The following is a 20,285-nucleotide window of genomic DNA, read 5'->3' as shown; positions in this document are numbered from 1 at the left end:
GCTGTCCGAGATGGCTAGGCGTTAGCAATTGATTCTCCAGGTTCACAATCGAAAGAATAAACTATACTGGAAGAGCAAGAAGAGGAGGGCAAATGACACTTCAAAGTTGTGCAGTACTGGCCATAATCCATCAATAGTCTAAAATGTAATTGTTGATAATGTAGTTTCAATTTCAATGTGAATTTTTTTATTTCCTCACTTATGATATCGCTTGCTCCTGACAATTAGAGGTGCTCACTGTATGTACTACGTGTACTATACTTAATGCCATCGGAAGGTTGTTTCTTATACATCGCAGAAGCTTTTTATTATAAATATCTTTGCTGCCAATGACTGTATCGCTCGGTTCCAGTTTGACTGAAAATTTTAAAGTCAAATGGTTTCCTATAATTTTTGGATTGCTCTGGACTAACATTTATTTACGTAAGCGCAACACCTACTGACTTCTTGACATTGGTAACTTTATATTTAGTGAAGTTACTCGGTCATCTATTATGTGTTATATTAATTATGTACTGGCAAGGTACCCAAAAATAATTTATCTCAAATTTTATGTTACCTAGCTAACCAGCGGTATCTTTTTCACACATACTTATTATTCGAGCATGTTTTTAAGTACCGCCTAATGCGATAGACACATTGCAAACGTTGTAAACATTGCAAAGCTGGTACAACAATGGGTTCTTGCTTTACTGACACAGAAGTGTGCGCTAAGTAATAGTGCAAAGTAAATATGTAATCGTCTACAAACTGAAGCATACAATGATTGTGCGTTGAAAATTTTTCATTCCAACGTTAAGAACAAAATGCTACTAACAACATAAAGCCAATGAGAAAATTTTTCCCAGAGCTTATTTAGGCGTCTCTGATAGGCATGCCTGACGCGCGACGCTTTTATAGCAGACGCCAGCTGGCGTGTAGAGTGCACAGACAACAAAATCATTAACCTCATTAGGAATGATTTTTATTAGAGTATGATCGACTGAAGAGCAGAAGCACGCGCTGTAGCGATCGATTTCCGCGCAACATTTGTGCGACATCTTTGTGTTCGCCATATCTTCGTGTCAGTTCGTCGTCATTTTATCAACAAAATGTCAGGAACAGCGAGGCTTTTCGTTGGAAACATCCCCTGGACGGTCGGTAAAAACGAGTTACGCAACTGCTTCTCTAATGTAAGTAAACTACGACGCGTGCAAATATCGCCGGTTCTCTAAACATACAGCTCTATCTATGCACGAACATATCTTCGTTCTGGATATGGTGTTTGTTTTACCGTTCCATGTGACTAGACATCAATAATGGTCAAAAAAGGTCGATCGAATCAAACGGACAGTCTCTTCTGTTTTCTAGTGTGTTCGTGCCTAATGTAGCATTTCTCACGAACAGAAACTACTAATGAAAATCCATTTTATTGGTTAACCGCTTTAGCGTATGTTTGTTTATAAATCATTGCGTTTTAATAGATTTATTAAGCCCAAAGTTAAAATAAGTATATATATATATATATATATATATTATAAGCGTGTTTTTGAAGTATATGAAAGAAGCCTATGGAAGATCTTTTAATTACTTAGACACTAAGACATACTTTTCCGTGATGAAATACATAATATTCCTAAAATTATCATTTGAGTTCACGTAAACTTTAGTAATATGAGGAAGGCTCAGTAACCGGAATTCATTGTGAATTCAAATAAGAACTGCAACATCACGTAATGCAGGAAAATTGATACGTATAAGGAAAATGCCTATATATAAAATAGCTTTCTTTTTTACTAGTAGGTCATAGAATCAATAAACGCAAAATTTATTTTTCGTTTGTTACATTACAATATGGCCGTCTGTGGTAGACCAATGATCACTTGAGCACTGAGCACGTAAGCGTACCAAACTTGACTGCCTTAGCTTTACATTTAACTGATTTGTCAGGTTATGAAATTACCTCTAGAATACATTTTTCATTATTGTGATTAAGAATGCAATTTTATAAATTGTATGAACAGCAATAAAGATAATCATAAATGAAAATGAATACTAACAATAGGTTATAAACGGGTGTTGTGATTTCAGTTTGGAGTTGTGTCTCATGCGCATATCCAGTTCGACAAAAGCACAGGTCTCCACCGAGGTTTCGGCTTCATCCAATTTGCCCAACCAAATAGCGCGAATGCGGCAATGCGTCAATCCATTACGCTTGAAGGCAATGTTCTTGAAATTCGCGAGAGTACGAGTAGATCTGGTGGCCAAATTCGCAAGCGCCGCCAAGAATAATCCTCAGTTATTTCGATAGTTACAACTACACGTACAATGTAATAGAGAATAAATTGCTTCTTATATGGTTTTATCTTACAGTGGATTCTCTATTGTTTTTACCATATACCAACCAGAATTTGTGTTAAGCCTTTAACGCGGGCAAATCTGCCAGCGTTGTTCAGAGTTACTTTTTTTTTAATACAATACAAGAGAACTACGAGCTATGATCGCATTGACAGAACGCACATTTAAAGTTTTGACGACTTATGAGTTATGTAATGATATCAGCACTTATGCTGTAATCCCAGAGCTCATTTATAAACAGATATCGCATTAACATTTAGGAAGGAAAAGCTAAAAGCTTTCATGTATAGCGGGTGTTGGTCGGAGACTGACAATATATCAACTAACAGCTACGACTTGTTTACCTTAATCAAACCACCATATATATATATATAAATTTAAGTTTATATAAATATATCAAAATGACATCTTCCTTATGCTTTGTTTCTAAGACTGCATCTAGACGACAAAAAAAAACAGGTATCCTTTGCATCTCCTAAAAATGTTATTCCTGCCGGTCACGTCTATTAAATGTAACTACCATCGACTGCGACTACCGTTCTCTGCTTGGGACTTTGAACAACTAGTCATTTTCGATATATTCCTCTATGAATCTGCAAATAACCTTTTAACAACAACTGTGTGTAAAGCGATACTGGTAGATATACATTCGTTTAGGTATCGCTCAAATAGACTCCATAGAAAAAATCCAACGGATTTCTATTCCAGGCTGATTGTGGGTCGGAGTCCCAAAAATGCAAGGGCTCAAGCAAGCTAGAAGACCAGAACGATGCAGAAATGTGTAAAAAGTTATAAGACGACTTAGCGTACAAGTTTATCTAGACAACTCCATTAGTAATTGATACTCATCCCTGCAAAACGGCTGTCAGTTTTTGCGGCAAAAAGCTAGATGTGTCAAAAATGGCTCTTTGAATCATTTTGATAAATTTACAATTGGTTTAAATCTAAACCTGGCTGAGAATTTTTCAGTTTGCCTCTTGAAAGTCTTTCTGAAACTTATCAAAAAGCATACGAAAACTGGGAAGTTAGCCGTCGAGTTCGGCCAAAATAAGAGGTTCTTAATCTTGGTAGGGTTCGTCCAACGCAGAAACACTGGGTAGCAACTGGTCTTCGTTCGAATTCTAAAAATGCAGCTTTATCGTTCCTTATAAGGAGTTTGCTTTTTTTGTGCTACATTTAATTGTGTAGAAATTAAATGTAGCACTACCAAACGGAGTGAATAAACGCATGCGCGTTGCGACAAATGGTCCGGCAAAGTTACCCAATTTGCATGCACTATCTTGTACATATATATTGTAATAGGTCAAATATATAAGCTTAAATATATGAATAGGTACTGCCCATACAGCTATATATATTGGAATGTAATCAATTTCCACTCGAGTTGAAGATATTTCAAAAAAATTCTTAATACCTTTAACGGTTTGTCCGAATATCTTGCCCGAACGCTAAAATCAGAAAATATATATTCATATAGCGGGCCGTCCGAGCAAATTTATAATTATTTTATGGTTTGTTTCAGGGCTGTATCTAAACAAAGACATATAATTCAACGAATATTTCTGCGTATGCTATAAGGGTCACATTTGGCTTTATTTCATTTATTTATTTTAGAAAGTTTATTCATTATAACGTTTCTTAACCACTATTATAGCATAATTTCGAGACGTAAACCACTCATTAGCCATTTTCGAAATTATCTAATTGAAGATAACTTTTTAACAGCAACCGCACAAAGTAATAGCGATAAGCATATATTCGTTTATGTATCACTCAAATACGCTTCAAAAAAATTAAACGGGATTACATTTCGACACAAAAAAAATTCAAAACAACCAAGAGTCCAAAAGGTGTAAACGGTTTCAGTCAAATCAAGATGTTGTATGAGCATTCTAGTAGGTTCTCGAAAAGAATTTCTATATTTTCTATAAACAACTCTAAGATACTGGAGATAACTTTTAGGCGATTTTGACAGATTTGTAAGCCTTTTAAGTTTAAACCCTATTAAAGATCTTCTGCTTTGTCGAATGGAACTTTTACGCAGATTTTTTAGATGTCGTCGGAAACTGACACTAACTTACACCGTCAATTTCAGGCAAAAAAGGAGGTTTATAGTCGCTCCATATCAATAGATTGGACAATATCTTTTTTCAAGCTGCAAAAGCGATGTACCGTTTTGCCCAGTTGTAAGTTCGTGATCTTTGTGCGGTCCAGGTTCGAATACGGCCACAGACACACATCGTTTCGTGCTGGGAGCCGGCCGTCTTATGGAATGCCTGACGGCAATGCTGGCCGTAAAACTCGAAACATGAAAGTCTTTGTGCAGATGTCTTCATTTAATACTGAGAATAGCGTGCGCATTCTTTGTGTTCTTTAAAGGTATAGAGAGGATATGTTAAAATGTCTTTTTCCCTAAAAAGAGTAGTTGACCTGTGGCAGCGGCATATGTTTAACTGCACATTGACTTCGTCGTGCAGAAAATTTGTGCCGGTTAATAAATGTACGCTTTTTATGAACAAATTAGGAAAATTCGATTATCTCGTAAAACGGTTAAGATTAAATTCAATTGCTGCGCTAAGGCGGAGAACTATTTCTTTGGGACAGACCCATGCGTGAATAAGACGAAAACATGAGTTTAAATAAACTAATGTTAAATTCGATTGGGAACCACAAATATTCTACATGTACTAAATGCAAAGTGAATTGATTTCAATGTTTCCTCGTTAAACTTATAGTATATAAAAAAAAAATGTAGTAAACGTATGCTATGATCACCTTTGCACCGCTAGTTTTTGACTATTATTTTGGTCGTTGAAGCTGAAGTAGCGACTCATGCCTTTACACTAAAACACTACTTCGAATTAGAGCTGTCTAAAAAACGGATTAGCACAACGAAGTTAAACAGAATGATAATACAGTTGGACTGGGAATAAAAGCTATAGGATTATTTAGTATTCTTTCCTCACGTTCATCCTTCTGACCCGGTTGAATATCCAAAGCAAATATATTCTGTAAACATAAAAGAATAAGCAGTCTACAAGAGTTCGTTACATTCAGGGATTTTCACGAAAATTCAGACTGCTTCACACATAGTGTAGCTGTTAGGTGACCGTTTAGCACTCTGGCAAACTTGGATCTATTGCGTTTTGCTAGAAAAAAAGATCATTACATTTTGCATCGAGCATACTCAGTTAAATTAATAATAACTTGAAGTAAGCTCGCCAGAAGCCAATGGATATATCATTTATGTACCTTGAACTGTATAAATTGAATCTAAAGAGAGGGAAAAAGAAGGCTGCAGGTTATTTAGCTCTCAAAACAAATTCAAGTACAAATTAGCTGGATATTTAAACTAGAATAGTTGTGATGAAACCTGCTATTTGAAAACAGGCTTTGTCGGAGTTATAGTTTTTTACTGATTTTTTCATTGTGCATCACTGATGCTGCGTGTACTGCTCCATTCGTTACAACTTTATATTTCAAATATTTTTTCCTACCCGCTACACTTCTTAAGAACTCGCGCTTCCAAGACACAACTCATCAAGGGCGCGCTTTTTCAAGTTCCCGACTTTTAATCTCGTTTATTTCCTTTTTTGTTTCATAACTGTATGTGCTTACGGGATCTGCGTCGAAAGCCGAATTTTGATTACTTTCATTAATCAACGAAGTTCATCTTTATAATTATGAAAATAATTAATGGCGACTAATTGTTTTGACAGAAAAAACAGGGAGAAGGGAGATTCTAACGAGTCGGGTTAACCGCTCCTTATGCACTTTGCTTAAAGAGAGTGAAGTTTTTCTACCCGATAGCAGACAAGCCAGCAAATAGAAGCTACACTTCTCATATTATCTACAATCCTAGCTAATTAAAATATGTCACTGTGTTAAATAGACATGGTGTAACTAATGATGTAAAAAAGCATTTAGTATTGCTTTTGTAGATGTACAGCAGCGAGTTTCTCCTAGTCGAGACCTAGCAAGCCAAGAACATACTTGACAAGGATCAAATCTAGTCCAGTTTCTCTCTAGCTTATAAGCTTAACCTCGTAAAGATTCGATTTATTTAATAGATTTGAGAAATTTATTTCGATCTACCTACAATATGAATTCGTTCGCGCTTTTTAGCCGCATTTACGATCTTTTAGCTTTGTCTACTAGTTGTTTCACGGTGGCTCTTTCCTGGGCACGATACCTGCACCGAGAGACACAACATTCATCGGAGGAATATCGTTAGCATTTTATGGATACAGAGAAAATAATGGCTTAATATTGCTAAAATTGTAATAAATCACTATATTCTGGCAATTGTTATAGTATTAATAATTAATATTGGTGTTGTTGCATGTAACCATTTCTTAAATGGGTGTAACTGTTTGACAAGAAAGCACACGTCGAAAGCCCCGTCATACCCCTAGTCGATATTCGTTCCCGTCACATATCATGACAATGCCCCGTAACTTTACAGCTTATATATAATAACTAATGGTAATAAAATTAATTAATCACGATCAAAGCAGTAATTTCACTCGTAATTAATGACGAACTGATTTTGTGCGCCACTAAGGATTGGTTGTTTGAATATAATAGTTTCTATCTTTCAGATAGCTCATAGTTGGCGTCAGGAACATACCCTGTTCTTCGTTAGACATACTTTAACGAAGCAGGTACGTACTTTGACTACTGAGTGCGTCTACTCACTGCTCCTATGATCAGTAAAAAAAAACGAGTAGTCCATGTAAACATTTCCATAAATGCTAGAGATAAAGTTACATTGATTGTAAATAAAAAAAAATATAGTAAGAGCAGAAGATACCAATTTAAATCGCATCATCAACGATTTTATCGAATTACAGACGATCAAGCTACACATCTTGAATAGTGTCGTCGTTAAAGTGTCTATTGAACACTAGCCGTGTCGTCACGTCTGAAACCCTGCGTGTCCTTACATTCACCGTATCGGAACCGTCGTATTTAGTTCAACCTATTATTTGTATGAACTGAAATGATATATATGATTCGATAACGATATGTAACTTAATTTTACATCGATCTTCGGGAAACTTGTACTTCGTATCTTTGTTGTCATGGTGTGAACGCGAATACACAGACCGATCGACGAAAAAATTGCATATGACCTTAAAAAATAAGGAAGTTCACATAGGAGCGTAATTTAAGTAGTATCACGTACTATGTGACTCAATAGTCAGATGAATGCTTATTTGTAAATGTCGTAAATTTTTGATGCATCGTTCTCAGCTGTTAAATATCAATGACGTTCCAAAAGCCTTCTGATTTTAATTGTGCCACTTACTTCTAAGTATTTTGGTGAAGTTTGCGGAATAGTGTATTTGATCAATTAAAACTGTGTTTGATTGAAAAGGGAAGAATAACGTAAACATGCAGAGCTTTAAATACACGGCTTCATTTGCATTATGACTGTCAAAGCCAACAGTTATTAACTTTTTTCGGTATTTTTCTCATTATCAGGTATCAACAAAAGCTCACTCAACTTGAAAGCCGCTGGTTCCAGCAAACTGACATGCTCTAGCAAGTCGCTTACTATGTTAAGGCTAGGCTCGAGCATGAAACGAATTTGAAGAAATATTGAAACAAGAGCGCACATTTGGATGTCACCCAATTTGAAGTTCACGTGGAGGTAACATCTGGAAGGACTTAATCCACAAGGACAAACACAGAATTGATAAAATCGTAAACTAATATGCATTGATAGTATTTATGAGGCAATTCGCCTTATCAAATAATAAGCGAAACAGATACAATTTATATCATATTCGTTATATATTAATAATAATATTACCCAATAGAAATAATTTTACTCAATAGACTTAAGTGGGCTGACATTTTCCGCACTGGTGCAATAGCAAGCAGACGGTTCTATTATAAATATCGATAGCTTTCGTTTCCTCAGAATCTTCCATAGAGAACGTGTTATTGGCAGAAATCGTTGCTGTTTTGACGTTATATCTCTTTTCTTTATTAATGAGCGTTTTTATCTGTGACAACACTTTTAAATCGATTCTCCGCCTCAGGGCAGACATCTTGGTTAGCGGAAGTTTGTAAATCTAGTCTAAGTGTGATTGTATAGTTGCAGGAGATTCGATCTGGGGTTGAACCTTCTTCGGGCAAAATGGTCACTGTTTTCGCGTGTTTCGTGGGCCATTCCCGTGTTCAGCTGAACTACCTTCGCGATCTCGCATCTCTTGAAAAGATTAGAGATCTTTGTACGAAATAAATGATCTGCTACAATGCCACATTGAGCATGCAGAGCAGAGTAAATACTGGCTTAACTTGCAAAGTGAGTTGTTCAAACTTTGGAGCAGGATAAAATTATTTTGCATAGTTACTTTCAGTGTCTTAGCCTCTTTTACTCATTCCATATCCACATTATATTCAGCTCATATATAGTTGCATTAAATAATGTTAGTTTAACGTGGGTCGGTAAGCAACCTATTCGTTGCTTGATCTGTGTGTCATAAGAACACCCCAAGTTTGAGTGCTTCGGCTCGTCTCTGCCGTTACAAGATTTCGCAAAGTATAGTTACTCGTACTTCTTCGTGGTTACCGGTCGAACAGATCGGAGCTGTAGTGTCTTTTTTGGTTGGTAACTAACCGTTCCTTACAACGATGATGTTAGAGAACAATGTACAAAGAGACTTGGTCTATACCATACCTTCAGTCCACCAAAGGTACACCGATCTAGGCGCATGCGCAGTAGCTGCTTGGCCTCAATACTTCTGTGATCGTTTGTTTGTTGTCCATGGTCATATTATGGGTTATGCAACCCACCGCCACTACTACCATTTCCCGCGACACTGACTTATTTTCTACTACTTCTTCTCTATACAGCGTGAAAAACTGTGGGTAAGAGAAGGAACGCTCACTTTGTTGCATCGAAAAGTTGCTATCGGGAAAGCAGCATTACATATGAAAAATGAATATCACCGTCAGGGTGAGAAATCGTCACTCTCACAACAGCGATTGATATAAAAAAAATCCTCTCCATTAATTGCTCTCTTCCACAACCACTTGTAACAATAAAAATAATAATAACAACGGCAATTAGCTATTGTTCATTTATAGGTGCTTTCAAGGCTGTTACTGCTCCTGTAGTTAGTGTTACTAGTAGAGCTCTATCATAAAGCTTAATTGTTCATAATAACAACAACTTTTACTAACTAAGTTAATTCAACCGCTGAAATGGGTATGACAACGCATCGTTTCTCACACATTTAGTTTCGCGCGAATACTTACAACTTGAAACGGTAACCTGGTGTCGTGTTCCACTGTACGATTTGAAGTAAAGGTAGCAAATTACAGCTAATAGTAGTAGCTGCCACAATCAATCCAGTGTATCCTTTTGTCAACCAGTCTACCCCAGAGATACGAATCTCGCGGAAAGCGGAGTCAAAGATGACCCACGAATTGCGACAATCAAGCAGCAGAACGAGCCCTAAATAATAAGTGATGAACTATCTAAAGAGAAATATATTGAGTGAGAGAAGCCCAATTGAGACAGAAGATGAGTTTTGTAATCATCGCCACCATGACAGCATAGTACGTAATGTATTTACTTAGGACATTTTATGGTTTAGGTTCGAACCCGGGCATACACAGAACTCATTTCGTGCAAAGAGTCAGCCGTTCGGTGTTAATCCTAACGATGATACTGGACATAAAACTCGAAGTATAGAGCTTTGTATAAAGATAAATGTGAAAACGCTAATGTGTACATACATAAATTATGAAATACTTTGTCTCGTATTTCTGACGATATTAGTTTCTGTGATCATAACAGTCACATGTAGCAACTCAACCAGTTCCCAAACACTCTGAGCTACTTTCACTGTAATTACTAGCGACATCAATTTCTGATAGGGTTTTTCCAATGCAATGTTATATCACTGTATTCCATTGACCCAACGAGCTTTGGTATACTAGTTTCAGTTTTATCAGGAATTTAATTAAGGGAATTTGATGTAGTGAAAAATGCTTTGCCTTTTGCTCTAGCGAATTGAGAAGGGCACTTATTGGTTCATTTTGTACAGCGCGGTAAAAATATAGGTGTATTTATAAGGAATGATTCAACCACTTTTTCGCCATAACCCTATTGCACTAAATGCAAGCAGGTTCTTATCGTAAACCATTCATATAAATCTGTTACACTATTAGCTCTATCGCAAATCCAAACTTGCGGATTTTCAGAGTTTCCCCAGCTGATTTTGTTCATTTGGTCCGTGACATAAGCAACTATTCCTCTAACCTCTTACCTCTCGCTTAGTTTTTATCGATCTTAGGATATTTGAGTGTAATAATCAAATAATTTTTTAGTGTTAATCGTTTGACCTACAATGTCCCTCGCCTCTCTACCTTGTTCACTCGAGTTCCCATAGAAGTGGATCTGTAAGCCTGTTCCGCAAGTTAGTCCCGTAGTCAACGTGTGAATTTTTGTTAGAGATATGGCGTTAGCTTAGCTGTGATAGCTTGTCATTAAGCTTTTCTGAATGAAGACAATTTAATTCTAACTCGTTTTAACCAAAAAGAACGGATACAAATAGGCACGAGCAATACCTTTTCTTTCTTCCGTCGCTATATTGAGAATGACTGGAACAAAAAATATTTATTTATCTAAACCTTACATTAATGTTGGGCATGCAACATAATCTGAGGAAAAGGTCTACCGGACTCCAGATTAGGTCAACGTTTCGTACATATCATTTCCTATTAATAGGATGTATACACAACTATGTAAAGCTTTCTGTTCTTGAATCATCTTCATTACGTCCATTATCTACGCTTGTTTAATGCGAAGTCCATATTTATGGGATAGAATAGCTGGTGGAAAAATACCCTAGACTGACTGTCCTAATGTAATATATTAACAATCATATGATACTACCTTTCTTTTGGACAGCATAGTAGCCAAATTAGATCCTTGACCATTAGAGTTCAATAATATCTTGCAAGATGTGGTTACCAAAGCTTGCAACGTGAGTTTGGTGAGGAGAATTAAAAAAGCCATGTCTCGCTTTCAGAGTTCTAGAGTTTAGACAGGATTTTGACCTATTAGGTTACATTACTTGGCTAATAAATGGCAACGATAAGTCACCAAATTATATTCGATCAAACAAACTATATTTAAAAATAAACTATGAAGCTTTGAATTTATAATAAATAATGAGGCGCGTACGTAGATCCATTACGTACATTGAATCTTTCGATTTACGTTTATTTGCGTTTATCTAAGTAAAAAAAACTTCCAATGAAATTCATTATATATATATATATATATACCAAGTAATACAAAACCATTCATACAGCGTTTTTAACAGAAAATGTTCTGACTATGGATATTGTTCTTAATGAGATAGAATGACACCAACGAATTGACTGCATTCGTTGCTTGAGGAAAAGAAGCCTTAAGAAAGTTCCAGTTGTAGAAATCAACGGCTAGACAAGAGTGGTTTAATGCTAAGTAAGTGATATGTCTAGCGGTAACAATATATATTTGTTTTTTGTATTGTTTATTCGGCCTCTGTTAAGCGTTAGCTAAAACCAGAAAAAAAAAAGAAAATCGTACACAAATGAGGCAATGATGCTTTTATATATGTAGTGCTGCTGAGATTCTTGACCAGTCGATAGATTTTGCTATTATGCGCAACAAAGAATTTGACTAAAAAAGACCTCAGGCCAGCCTGTCGGCGGTTGTATCATAATCAGCCAAAGACGATTTTAGACCGCCCGAGCATTTACCATTAAATGCAAATATTTGAAAGTAATGCTTTCACACATCATCATCGTCCATATGATCCCCTGCCGCTTCCTCTACTTCTTGCTTTATGTCCCGTTCTTCTGGTTCCGGCTTTGCCTTCTTATATATTTTGGTAATCGTCTTTTCAGTCTTATTGGGTTCTGTTGGAAGTTGAGAAGTGCCTTTCAGTACTTTGTCGCTTTCCTCAAAGTACTGATTCGGGTGGACAATGCTTTGGCCTAGTATACGTCCCGTACGATTTTCGAATACCTGTTTAATTAGAGTGACGTTCCAGATACCACCAGAAGAACAAAAATTCAGCATTCAGTCCTAATCAGCTAGCTAAGAAAGACCAGTTATCAAATAAAAGGCATTAATGTCTAATAATCTGATATTTTCCATGAATAAAAATAGAAATTACTTTTCTGCATGTTCATACTGACTCGTGTGCATGCAGCTTGATAGTTGAAGTTCTTCACATCCGCAAGTACATCACTGATTACACTTGGAGTCACTCCACGGCTGCGAAGGCGCGATTTTAGCACTTCCGTGTCTAGAGTCTAGAAAATTTAAGGTAACGGTACAAGTAAGGGAAGATTATTGGAGTTATTGCCTGGTTGCTCATTGCTAACCTTAGAAGAACTATATACAAGGTGCTTTCGTGCACGAAGCCTATTTCAAGCTAGTGATTTTCTCCTGTTGTCGCAAATGGAAATACAACAATGTGCAACGTAAGTTAAGACATGTCTGCTGACAATACCTTGTACGGACAGCCGTGACATTCCATACCGGAAGGATTGTGTAAGCTAGCCATCTTCATGCAGTTGTATGGTCGGTAATCTGCTCTCTTGCCTTCTTTTCCGTATGAGTGACGTATTGCGTACGCATACTCTTTGCTAAATTTCTCCTGACCAATAGACTTCAGTAAAAAAAAAACACAAAAATACCATTTTGCCTTTGAGTTGTGGAAAATCTGCGATAAAGGTACAGGCGTAGATACTCCCTGCATTTTCAGGATGAAAATTTTTTCAGTGTACTCACTAAAAACCGAGCAGCCAAATATGAATATAGTCACATACGTTGAAACAATAACAAACTAAACGAATTCTATGCCTATATTACAAAACCTATATTACATAATATAAGTTGTGCGAAATTGATCTAGCAGATCGACATCTTCTAAGCGAAACTGTGAGGAATCAATTCTTATCGAAGAAACAACCATAGAATTTTATTCCACGAAAATCTAAAAGTTTACAACACTCAGTTTCATCACTTACAACTAAAACCAATGAAGCACATTAATAATAATTAATAGTAATAAATTATATCTTTAGTCTTATCATTAGAAATACTGAACGCTAAAAATAATCGTATGATAAATTCAAATTGTTGTAATATATTTTAACTAGTAATGGGCTTTTGTAACATTGATACCTTACCTTGGCGAACTCTTGACTGAAGAATTTAAGAGAATCATCCATGGACAATCCGATACCTTTCAGGAAAAGGGTTAACGACAAACGTCCTGTGTGTTTCAGATGGTGCTTTTCCCGGAGCCAGTCGTGCATCACTGACATGCAAAGAGGATAAGCGCTTTTCGATAGACTATCGAGATCCGCAGGCGTCACGGAACCTTCGTCGCGAAAAGTGCGTTCAGCTTGGATTTGCCGACGCGCCAAAAGTTTTATCAACGGCGCCACCTATTATTTTGCATGTGCGACCATTTTGTAAAGTTGATAAGGGTAGATGATTATGCAACTTTATTGACCTTTGTAAACTTTCCATTTCAAACCGAAAAATTAAAAAAGTCTTTTTAATAATAGAGATTATGAAATATGAGTGAGAAAACTGAAGCTTGCCTGTGGCCTATTTCTCTTCAAGCCTATAAACATTGGTAATCAAAGGGCCTTATAATATACACAAAAACTAGGGTAGATAAATTCTACAATTTTAAGACCTAAGCACGTTTTTTTTTCAATTCCGAACCAATCAACACAGAAAAGAAGACATAAATAAAACTCAACACGAGCGCTCATCTAGGTCATATTAAAATACCTCAAAAATGACGAAAATATTGCTCATTAACTCTAGTTGGATATAAGAATATTGAATCAATTGATGAACTTCAACCTGGTCGTCCTTGTTGTAGATATTGGGGCAAGTCGCAAGCTTTGTCAGCATCTTGGAGAGATATGTGCGAAATTCCGAGACGACGATGCCCTTTGTGTCTTCGGGAAGAAGGTAAGCGTAACCATGGCGAACGAAAACTCGACGTCTTGATACCATATCAGGCACTATTGTAAAGTGAACCTTGTATAGGCTTGATGAATTGACAAGCTGCAACAAAAAATACGGGGTGAAGGAATTACGCGATCAAAGCCGCGATTCCTCTTTTGAGTGTCCATACGGCAGGTAATTTTAAAACTCATATTGATACATACCGTCTTCTACGTTCAATACCTGTATCTTGTATTTTTTAACGTTATAAAAAAGGAGCTTTCAATAATTTTTTTCGTTTGAAAACTTTTACTTTAGAGGTCAGTTTTTTTCTGCGTACAAACTTGACAGCAAAACCTGAACCTCTAGATCGCTTATTTTTATAGAACGAGACAACGATTTCAAACGGATTTACCTAATGATATAGGAATACACTTATAATGATTCTAACTTGTGACACATGGTGTTTATCAATGTGACTTTTTATAATGTTGTCCAATAGAAAATGGAACTTGCCCCCGACATGTGAGGCCGCACGTTAAGCTTGATCGTGATTATAATCTCTTACTATGCTTTTAAAAACATTATTTTGGAATCATAATCCAGAAAAGTCTTTGTTACGTTTTTCTTTTAACACCATGTAAATAATGAAAGAGTGACTAGATGTAGATACTTTATGGAACTGTCCTTTAAAGAAGAGATCCTTGAAAAACAAAAACAACTGAAATGAACAATCGAAGAAAAACATTCTAATAAATGTTGATCACCTGAGCGTTCGCTTGGGGCCTGGCTGCTATCACTTGATTAATTATATCAGCTTTTTCCTCAGTATCGACTGGATCAAAAATAAGATTCCAATCTTCCTGAAACATTCGTATCATTTCAGAACTTTCACGCTCAAGTCGACAGCGGAATAACTCAGTTTCCCATTGGAGGTACCACCGACGAAGATCTTCGCTTTGGCAATATACCAGCCGTAGAGTAAAGTGGGACATAACATCGAGCTGCGAATAATAAAAGGATCCCATACCTTATTTCACTATGTGAGTTTTACTCTATGCGTGTGAATGCAGCAATTGGAAGGAATTATAAGCGTGAAGAATGCATTTACGTGGCATTAGCAACATCAGAGTTCAAAAGGAGTGCATGGTACCACAACATACCAACTACCAATGTAGATTTGAAGATAATCAGCCTTAGCACTACATATAGTAAAATTATACGTGTAATATATGTATAATTCGATGATAAGGGTCGCTTTCCTTAATTGTCAGGCTAATAGTATCATGAGATACATATATTAACACGTTAAAAGATACCTGGAAGCCTGATGCTCTAGTCAAGCATCCAAAGAATTAACATATAGAAACTATATACGATTTCATTAAGCATTTTGGAAGTAGATTCTATCTAAAACCTTCTTGTGTTCAAGGCCTCCGTCAGGGTCACTAGAACTGGAAATCCAATGCCTGAGCTTCTTCTCTCTGAGGCTTTTCAGAAGTTGTGGTTCGAACTCAGTACTGCTTCTGGCCATACGCCCACAGAGATCTTCTAACGTTTGCAACACTTGAAGACGATCAAAAGCTGCTTGATAGAACTCTTCGATGCCGCAGAAATCTGGTAAAATATCTATAAAAACAATCTGCTTGTAGCTAAGATATAGTACGGGAATTCACTGGAGGCGCCAAAAATGACTTAAGCTAGCAGCACCGTACTATGTACGATTTTAAATGTCTGTTCCGCTTTACAGAATATTGAAACAAGGAAGGATCTATCTATAGTTTTTCTGATTTTTTAAACAACCAAGCCTCAGGTATATACTTCACATATATAAAGGATTCAATGAAGCTATGAGCTCATATTAAAATTGGAAGGGTTACTTCAAACCCCACGAAGAATACCTGCATAACATAGATGATAAAATAATACAATTGAAAAAAATTGCAGCACATGTCTTAATTTAGATATGCATGCTGTTAGATGTGGCAAGACTCGCCTGTGTGCTTAAGCAGTTTTCGAAAAATTACTTTTCTCGTTTTGTAAATCTCTATCTATAAAAAATTGACATCACTAATTTTATAACATTCTGCTTAATTTTATATCGCTTATTTATGCTTAATTTTATATTTTGCTAGTTAATTGCTTACGGTGAAATGTATATCTACGCAATGATGTTATACGCACGCATTACTATCTTTATACGTACCTTCAGGAGTTTCATACATATCCAATAATGTGATTTTACGTTGTTTGAAGCCTAATTTATTTGGTCTTAAAGGACCGCCTATGCGACGACTTTTATTAAACTGCATTGTAACAGTTTCTAATAAAAACTATAAATATAACATATATAGTTATTTTCGGCACTTATAGAACAGATATGGCCTGACGTGATACGGGTATTGGTAAAGATTTTGGCGCCAATTATCCAAATCGAATGAACGAATTCTTCAGACGGGGCATAGGCGGCTCGGAAGAAAGTGATCCATGAGATTCGTTTCTGCTGAAGCGCCCATGTAAAAGCAGAAATTTAGTAACTTGCTACGTATTTCGATGTCTTATCAAAATTTACAAGACATTTTCTGAAAAAGCCACCTAGAACTATTTCGGAGAATCCCTACGATAAATCTTGTTGTTTCAAACAAATGTCAGATGATCAGCGAGAGCATTGTGATTTTGCCTACGCAGCGTCAACTGATTAGTGTTTGTCTTCGCATGTGAATCAAGTGTTACCTAAAGTTCGCGTCAGCGGCTTTTATATCGTCACTGAGTATACAAAACCTTTACGGAATTGTCGAGATGGTTTCAGTTATCGAAAGTATATTTCTTAAAGCCAAATTTACTCATGGCTGGTACAGCTTCTAACACAGAATCAATTTTCTCCATTGCCGTGCTCCTTTACGAGAGATTATTGGAACGACAAGGAGTATACTACAGTGTACGCAACTTCGACAGTAAGGATCGTATGCTACTGTGGAAGACTATGACAGCACACAATCTTCACGCGAAATCCTATTATTAATCTACAAAAATATAAGGATTTAAAGCAAACTCAGTTCCGACAATGAAAAGATACAGCTTATAATTTATTATAGACTTCCATAGACATCTGTTGTGCGTAAATTCTATCTTATGATGCAGAACTATCTATCTATGTTTCAGTTATAAATTTATAACATAAATTGAATTGAAAGCACTTTTATTTACACAAAGAAGGGTGAGTGGTACCTATAACAGGTATTTTTTCCAAATGATTATACACAACTAATTAAAAAAGAAAACAGATGTACTGCAGTACACCTGTTTTTCTCTTTTTTTTTTCTAAACCAACAAATCTGGTTAAATAGATAGATATCGCAAAAAATTGTCATCATGTTAAATTGAAATATTTACCACGTTTCGTTACCACCATAAATAAATGTTTCGCATTTTATGTATGATCTGCCATTAAGCATTGTTGCAGACTGTTGGGACGTAGCACAAAGCGAATTGTGTCAATGTCCGGTTTCGAATTTAGGCCACCTTGCGCGTCCCTAAGCTGTTGATAGCTATATACATTTAGCAATCTTGCGAAATCCTCCGCTTGGAACTCTTTTCTATTACAGTTTATTAAGCTTGATTACTTCTATACTTTCGGATAAAGTTTTAGGTTTACTATATGGGTACTTGCAAAGGTTTTAAGGTGCCATATATCATGAGCATTTTTTTCTTTCGTCAGCATAATGATCGATATTTGCCGGTCGTCAAAATCTCGTTGACATCACGAAAATATTTCCTTTTTTATTGTATTTATATGCATATTTACAATAAAAAATATGTTATCGTTTCAGCGTCTATATGATTGTACTGACTCCGGTAGGTTTGATACTGACTATCATTTATTTCTGAATAACATTTTTTGTTGTGTTTCAGTTTTGGCCTATAATGTTTCGGCAAGCGATGTAATCCTTAATCGAGAAATGAATACGAATTGCCAGTACAAAACGAATTGGGCGTTAGGTAGACATTTCTTTGCTATTCAATTTGACAGTGTTGAATGCGTGTGTGTTCTTTGTATGGTAGGGAAATTATCTCTACAAATGGATACTCGTTAGTCAACGCGCGTCCGGAGTTACCTCTTTGTGTGATTGAAGTGTTTTAGAACTGCTCGAAGAGTCTTTATTGATAGCCTGAGGGTTACTATGGCAAGCCAAAGTGATACAGACTCGGATTTCGCGAAGATCTTTGCCTTAATAAAGCAGATGGAATTGATTGCTGAGGACATCCTCGCCGATCGCCAGAAACTGATCGAACTCGATCGACGAAGACAAAAAAATCGTGAAGCCCAGAGGGCATTAAAACAATGTACTAGAACGACAACAAGCATCAACGAGTCACAATCAGGAGAGGCGGCCTCACGCACCTGGTGTGTTTACGGAAGCTCACTCGTTCGGATTGGGACTGCTCGAGCAGTGGATTTCATTGATAAGGAGCAGGAAGATATTGAGGAAGAGATCAAGACCGTGCGTAGAAAGATTATACATTCTACTGAGAAACTTGCTGCACTTGAAGGTAGAAAAGGTGTTCAGGATTTCTGTTTAAAACCACTCACAAGAGTAGAGCGGGATGCGATCCATAAAATTATAGAGCCGTCTGCATAATAATCGAAAAGCATTATTATAGTTCTTGTTATGCAACAAGAAGGTATTTATCACTTCAATTAAGATTAATCGCAGAGGTTTAATGATTACTAGATAATATTATTGTATACTTATTATCTCAACGAATCCAAAACTATAAAAGGAAGAGTATAAATGATTGAATATTACAAAAAATGTGCTTTTTGGCACAACAAGTTGTAGCGTGGCAGATGTGTACATGTTATCTATTTTCCTAATAGGCATAATCATGATGATGCTTATCATTCGCAAAGCAGCATGTACATTTTACCTAAAGCCCTTCAATGAGATTCTAACTGTTAATGTTGTTGAGATTACAGTCTTCTATAGGATTTAACTCGAAGTGAAAAATATCTACACATTACGTACATACATAGACATGATTACGTGCGCTGAAGAAATATTCTCTAAAGTTGTTGAAGATGAGCACCGAAAATGCTTATTGTTGATTAGAGAAATAAATTCATTGTCAATCTACCATATTACGTGTACAAACTGTACATAGAACACATGTTTCAAATACCTAACTTAGCATTAGGTATTATTAAAGTAGTATTAGGTAGTACTTAACTTTATTTGTTAAGTTTTCTTCTACAATGTATCGTTTTCTTAGGATTAAATGTTGTCACCCCACATACGTGGTTTGTTCGGACTACATACGTTTATCTTAAGCTCAAATTTCGGAACGAACGCACCATATTTCAAGATGTAATAATCTCGTGACATTTTATAAAATATAAATCAAATTTAGGATTATGGCGACACTGTGGAGATAACGAATTGACTGTGACGAAAAGAAAAAAGAGGTTCTCTTTCATTTGTTCCTCATATAAAAATGGATTTTTTTCTATTTGCATTTAGTTAAAATGGATTAAAGCGTTTGAGCATGAAAGCATTCTATATTATGCAAAAATTACTTTTTCAGAAAACATCAATTTCTTATTTTTCAGAAAACCACTAATAGGAAGAACCGGTTTCAGTTAAAAACCTGAAAATGCTTTTGTTGTAGACTGATGTAAACAAGGAAGAAAATGCTATTTTGTGCTTCTACTTTATTATCGATTGGGATTGTATAAAACATAACGTGAGAATAATAAATTATTATAATTTATTATTATATAGTTATCTATGTACATGAATATATCGTTTGTATATCGCCCTAATGCTCTTTTTTACACCACTTATAACTAAATTCCTCGACGAGGATCCATTTCATTTCAAGCCTCATAAAGGGGCTAACGAACTAGAACGACGTGAATGGCAACCTTAAAGGTTGTTTCTACGGTTATCGGCATCGTTAT

General features: G+C 36.1%; 3 protein-coding genes and 1 long non-coding RNA gene across 6 annotated transcripts; 2 read left to right on the top strand and 2 right to left on the bottom strand.

The window, feature by feature from the left end:
- Positions 1–948: 948 nt before the first annotated feature.
- Positions 949–2,351, top strand: LOC147758386 (SRA stem-loop-interacting RNA-binding protein, mitochondrial-like). Its single transcript, XM_086975868.1, has 2 exons — positions 949–1,172; positions 2,071–2,351. Exons 1-2 carry the CDS (start codon positions 1,092–1,094, stop codon positions 2,269–2,271), a joined length of 282 nt encoding a protein of 93 aa, XP_086831994.1. The 5' UTR covers positions 949–1,091; the 3' UTR covers positions 2,272–2,351.
- A 4,081-nt stretch (positions 2,352–6,432) lies between these two features.
- LOC147758385 (uncharacterized) lies at positions 6,433–9,840 on the bottom strand. Its single transcript, XR_015317846.1, has 3 exons — positions 9,610–9,840; positions 7,848–8,009; positions 6,433–6,529 (listed from the first exon to the last, which is right to left on the bottom strand). It is a non-coding gene; the product is annotated as an uncharacterized LOC147758385 (long non-coding RNA).
- A 1,706-nt stretch (positions 9,841–11,546) lies between these two features.
- Prim2 (DNA primase subunit 2) lies at positions 11,547–16,747 on the bottom strand. Of its 2 annotated transcripts, XM_022788789.2 has the most exons (8): positions 16,533–16,747; positions 15,744–15,955; positions 15,094–15,330; positions 14,240–14,446; positions 13,549–13,809; positions 12,867–13,025; positions 12,550–12,666; positions 11,547–12,376 (listed from the first exon to the last, which is right to left on the bottom strand). In XM_022788789.2, exons 1-8 carry the CDS (start codon positions 16,636–16,638, stop codon positions 12,140–12,142), a joined length of 1,536 nt encoding a protein of 511 aa, XP_022644524.1. In that variant the 5' UTR covers positions 16,639–16,747; the 3' UTR covers positions 11,547–12,139. The 2 variants fall into 2 exon arrangements, with proteins under 2 accessions (XP_022644524.1, XP_022644525.1); XM_022788790.2 differs by lacking the exon at positions 15,744–15,955.
- A 67-nt stretch (positions 16,748–16,814) lies between these two features.
- Positions 16,815–20,098, top strand: Pdrg1 (Pdrg1 prefoldin-like subunit). 2 transcript variants are annotated; one of them, XM_086976740.1, is made up of 3 exons: positions 16,815–17,280; positions 18,157–18,181; positions 18,389–20,098. In XM_086976740.1, the coding sequence occupies exon 3, from the start codon at positions 18,508–18,510 to the stop codon at positions 18,964–18,966; it is 459 nt and encodes a 152-aa protein (XP_086832866.1). In that variant the 5' UTR covers positions 16,815–17,280; positions 18,157–18,181; positions 18,389–18,507; the 3' UTR covers positions 18,967–20,098. The 2 variants fall into 2 exon arrangements, with proteins under 2 accessions (XP_086832866.1, XP_086832865.1); XM_086976739.1 differs by lacking the exon at positions 18,157–18,181 and having other exon boundaries at positions 16,816–17,280.
- Positions 20,099–20,285: the final 187 nt, after the last annotated feature.

This window comes from Varroa destructor, unplaced genomic scaffold (assembly GCF_002443255.2).
Source record: "Varroa destructor unplaced genomic scaffold, Vdes_3.0 BEIS01000001.1, whole genome shotgun sequence".
In the NCBI taxonomy this organism is placed as follows: Eukaryota; Metazoa; Arthropoda; class Arachnida; order Mesostigmata; family Varroidae; genus Varroa; species Varroa destructor.
This window is presented reverse-complemented; position numbering and strand designations above follow the sequence as displayed.

Coding starts and splice junctions, on each gene's coding strand:
- Pdrg1 (XM_086976740.1), top strand. CDS start 18,508: ATGGCAAGCCAAAGTGATACAGACTCGGATTTCGCGAAGATCTTTGCC.
- LOC147758386 (XM_086975868.1), top strand. CDS start 1,092: ATGTCAGGAACAGCGAGGCTTTTCGTTGGAAACATCCCCTGGACGGTC. Junction 1,173..2,070: donor TACGCAACTGCTTCTCTAAT/GTAAGTAAACTA, acceptor TTGTGATTTCAG/TTTGGAGTTGTGTCTCATGC.
- Prim2 (XM_022788789.2), bottom strand. CDS start 16,638: ATGCAGTTTAATAAAAGTCGTCGCATAGGCGGTCCTTTAAGACCAAAT. Junction 14,447..15,093: donor GGCCCCAAGCGAACGCTCAG/GTGATCAACATT, acceptor TTTTTGTTGCAG/CTTGTCAATTCATCAAGCCT. Junction 13,810..14,239: donor TCTACAACAAGGACGACCAG/GTTGAAGTTCAT, acceptor GCAAAATAATAG/GTGGCGCCGTTGATAAAACT.